Source organism: Microplitis mediator, chromosome 8 (genome assembly GCF_029852145.1).
Source record: "Microplitis mediator isolate UGA2020A chromosome 8, iyMicMedi2.1, whole genome shotgun sequence".
Taxonomy (NCBI): Eukaryota; Metazoa; Arthropoda; class Insecta; order Hymenoptera; family Braconidae; genus Microplitis; species Microplitis mediator.
In genome coordinates, this window is record NC_079976.1 from 18,007,877 (window position 1) to 18,012,465 (window position 4,589).

Below are 4,589 nucleotides of genomic sequence, written 5' to 3' on the forward strand. Positions count from 1 at the left end.
ATTACTGAATTATTATCTGGTATATCGACTATTTGTTACGTGACTAACTGCTCTTAAAAGCAATTGATAATAGCGTATTGTATTAGACTCAGCTATCCAAAAATGAAAGGCGATAAAAGTGCATAAACGCACCCTTTCATAGCCTTTCGCGCCATATCTGACCACATGACAATTACTGTCCGAATTAAAACGGAGGCGCACGATTCAACATCTTAACAAAATTAAATACTTCTAAAAGAAAAATTTTCTTGTAAGGAATCATACATACGATTTTGCGCTGACATACAATCTGTTAAATTACATTATAGTGAATCAGTTCTTAATTATTATAATAAAATTATAATTATTGCTGCGAATACTTCATTGGTTTTAGGGAGTAATTTCAATATTCCTGCCAAAGTCAAATGGATTACGAAATTCACTAACGGGTAAGCTTTACAATCAATTACGCGCAATCTAGTGGATGATTTAACTGGCGGGTTTTCTGTTCAAAACCCTCAGTCATTAGAAGGTGGGTATCAATAGCAGCGTTAGGCATAGAAAAAGATTTAATAGGCGGTGCTGAAATTCTAACTACTCGAAATTCACTTTGAGTCAAACTCGTAAACAAAGCCTCCCTTTAGTTGCTAACAAATTACTTATGACTTCTGGGGCCAATCACCCTAGTCTAAAATCATCTTGTTTTATCCCTGTCACCTAATATACTGTGATTGTAAGTATATGAACCTTCAAAATCATCTTCTGATGTCGTTAAATTCAAGGGTTCATTTTTCATCCCAAAAATATTTTCCCGCCGAAAAAAATACACGTTTCTGAGAATTTGATGTAAAAAAAACATGGCTTGGCAACAATTAAATCGAAAAGAGCCAATCAAGATGCCTTCCTTGTGAGTAAGAAGTTTGGTTCTTGTACTGTTTTTATTAATACATTTTGAATCCCGATCAAATAACTGAATTTCATTGATTAATCAAATGTCCGTTGATAGAAAAATTCATTTCTGATACTTTTTCTAATTTGTGGTTTAATTTTTCTAAATCGTTGTTAAGATTGAATGTGCGAAAATTTAAACTGTCTTCGAGATTTCGTTCGATCTCTAAATACTTAATGGTGATACCATCATTTATCTGCATTTTCTTATCTTTGAATATACTACTAACAATGTATTTTATTAAACGTAAACTAAATCCAATCGGTGGTATTTTACCCACGGCCTTTTTATAATATTGATTCATCAGATATGAAAATGTTCGTGGCAGTATATCAAAGAGCTTATCTGTAAAACCCATGTTGTATAACTCAATTTTATCATAAAAAACGTCAACTAATTCATCAATGAAAGTAACTATCTCATGATAATATGGGACTTCCCAGCCATTAGAATATTTACCTTCAATAGCTATTATTGGTTCTCCAGAATATAATTGAATTAAATTTTCGTTTGTCACACTACAGATCTCTGTCTCAAACAGCCCAGAATAGTAACCAAATAGAACAGCATGAGCCATCTGATTGTTATGTCGATTAGAAGTACACCACTCGAGCATATTAATAACGTCAAAATATGTTGGTATATCTGATGACGAAGCCTGTGGAAAGAAGGTAACACAGTCTTCGAGGTTCAATGATTTTATGCATAGAAATGAATAAAACTGAAGATTCTTTAAATATTTAATGATAGTGCAATGACGTAAGTGACGCTGTAATAATTCTGTTACTAATAAACTCGTACGATCCTTGGCGTCAGTTACTTCATGTAATCGAAGTTTGAATATTACTTCCAATATTTTTATCGGTATTGAGTTTTGGTTTGAATACGATGCCCACTGTATTTTATTCAACTTTGTTAGATGATTAAAAACTTGTACATGTAAAAGCTGTTCATTAGCATTATCAAATTCTATTTTTGATGGTCTTGTTCGATCGAAAGACATTATTACACTACAAACAAAGTAAATGTGTGCTTTTGTCTTAACCTGATAATAACAAATATTAAAATATATTGGTTAGTGACCATACTAATATAATATCTTTAAATTAAGGTGTGTTGCAAAGTAATCATTGTGTTGTATCAAATGCGACATGAGCTTTTTAAAGTAAAGTCAGTAAGCAAGTATATATGTTTTATGCAGGTTGGTGAATAATCTCTATTCATTAATGAGTGCTATTATCACTTGTATATTTTAATGGCGGACGAAACGCATTGATAACGTAAGGATTACATTTACCTAAGATTTAAATCCCTGATGTAAAATCATGAATAAGACAAGAGTTACATCACATATCCCTTGGTATAAGTGGTCTAAGTGTCCTAAGATGGACACCCAAGACTAGCAAGTACCGCCCTTCTCGTGGGTTATGCCGTGAGTACTCCAACCGTTAGCGGTGCCCGCATGTTTTGCACCTTGTAACTTGTGGAAACGCCGTGGTTGCAGGAAACCAACAGGTACCGCTGTGCGGGCGAGGCCAACCCTTTTGATTGTCTTAAAATTCTGAGGGATACTAGCCCGTGTATAATATTATCACTAGCTATAGCTAGCTATAGTGATATTCATTTGTTGATGACGGTAGAGGGCAATTTTTTAATAGTAGCCGTCCTAGATTCAAGTGGAATAATGTGGACGAAACCTTTTTTGGGTAGTGAGTTGTGATGTGACTCATCACTTATCTGCAGCCTGTATACCAATACAGGTAATATGTACCATGGGGGCCCCATTCCAAGCCCCATTTCGGCCAGAATCTCTTTATTTCCTGAGATAAGAGGAGTGGGGGGCCCGAGTACGGTAGGACTCGTGGTGGCTGTAGTTAGATACTGTAACAATCGGTACACCTGAGTCACTACTCAATCGAACCTTAAGTTCAGAATTTTTCAATTTTTATTTTTATATAAAATTAATCTGGAGATTTCGGAGCACACTCACCGGAATACAGTAGTACATGCGTAATGTGTATGTGTTCTTATTGTATATATGTGTACATATGTATGTATGCTGTCCATATATGGGTACTGACATATTTTGGGTTTGCTCTGAATTCCCACAGACAAGTGTGCAAGTATGAACGGTCAAGTTACAAGTGTTACGTTCTGGTTTTAATTAAATTTAAATAAAAATTTTTAGAAATTTTTTTTTGAAGTCTCGAATTATTTCTTCGCCACAGTGGGTGAATAAACGGTTCGACACTTCTTATAATCATAATTAATTAATAAATTAATAAATCGTTACTTTGTTGGTGATATTATTTTTATTCACCGCCAACAATGTAACGGAAATCTTTTGCGATAAGAGAGTCGCCGTGGCTCGTGGATAGTCTAAACAGATGACGATGCATGAGATCCGGGCCACGACGATTCTCTCATAGGAAACCTGAGATGCAACGTTAACATTTTGATAATGTATAATATCAAGGAGCGACAGAATCAAGTCAGTCGATAAAAGTCAGTCGTTTACAAGTAGTCGATCACAAGATCTAGTAGAGCCAAGAACTCTACACAAACCTGCTAGCTTGATCCTGTCACTCGGACTTGAAGCAAAATATATATCCGTATTTTATTTAAATACGCACTCCTTATTAAACTTTGGGCGCCGCTACGGGCAGCCCAGATATCACATACCTCGTATTGGGCGCCGCTACTGGCAGCCCAATACTCTCACCTGTTCCGGGCGCCGATCCCGGCAGCCTGAACGTTTCCTTTCCGAATCCGAAATTCATGCTTCGAGGCCGATGACGCAGGAGGTCAGGATGTGCGGTACAGCTCGGTCGCGAGCTTTAACTTAAGCTTTAAGTTGAAAGAAAAGTTTCACAAACCAACACAAAATTTTGCTCTGATGATGTAAAAAATTTCTTTTTTTTTCGAGCTCAAATATTTCTTAAACGGTCGAGTTTATCAAAAAAATTGTAGAGACCTTTTTTGTAGAGTGGTAAATTTCCGACGAAAAGCTGTTAAAAGCCTACGTAAATATTCGTTTGCTGGAGAGTTATAGAATTTTAATCGAAAAACATTCATTTTCAAATCTATCAACTTTGAGCTTTGATATCACTCAAATGGTTGGATTTAGGAAAAAAGTGTTGGATACCTTTTTTGAAGAGCAATAAATTTCCTACAAGTAAGTTTATAGCGCTTAATTTTATGTCTAGGTGTTAGAGAGTTACAAAATTTCAAACAAAAACGCAAATTTTTTTAAACTAATCAAACTTTGACCTTCAATATCCCTTAAGCAGTTGGATTCACGAAAAAAACATAAGTAACCTTTTTTGAAGAGCGGGAAATTTCCTACAAAAATATGTATTAGTCATTACTGTGCACTTATTTTTAAGCAAGTAATTACATTTTTCTCATTGTACTGAAATGAGAATGAATCATTACTTAGGCAGGGTTAAACGGCATTGGAATAAACTTTTTTATTTTTTTTTATTTTTGGATCATAAATATATGATTTATATCATACCCAAGTAAAAAAATCTAATTTGGTAAATAACGGACACCCTACTACACATGTTTTTCTTTTTATACATTCGTCTTTTCATTTACTGTCCTATTTCTCCAGCATTCAAGTGCTAGTAAATTAAGTCATAGTAAACCTAAAGTAAGA

At 34.7% G+C, this 4,589-nt stretch overlaps 1 protein-coding gene across 1 annotated transcript; it reads right to left on the bottom strand.

Annotated features, from left to right (window-relative positions):
* Positions 1 to 814: 814 nt before the first annotated feature.
* Positions 815 to 2,002, bottom strand: LOC130672941 (uncharacterized). The gene is made up of 2 exons (XM_057477757.1): positions 1,388 to 2,002; positions 815 to 1,273 (listed from the first exon to the last, which is right to left on the bottom strand). Exons 1-2 carry the CDS (start codon positions 1,929 to 1,931, stop codon positions 957 to 959), a joined length of 861 nt encoding a protein of 286 aa, XP_057333740.1. The 5' UTR covers positions 1,932 to 2,002; the 3' UTR covers positions 815 to 956.
* Between the last annotated feature and the right edge of the window lie 2,587 nt (positions 2,003 to 4,589).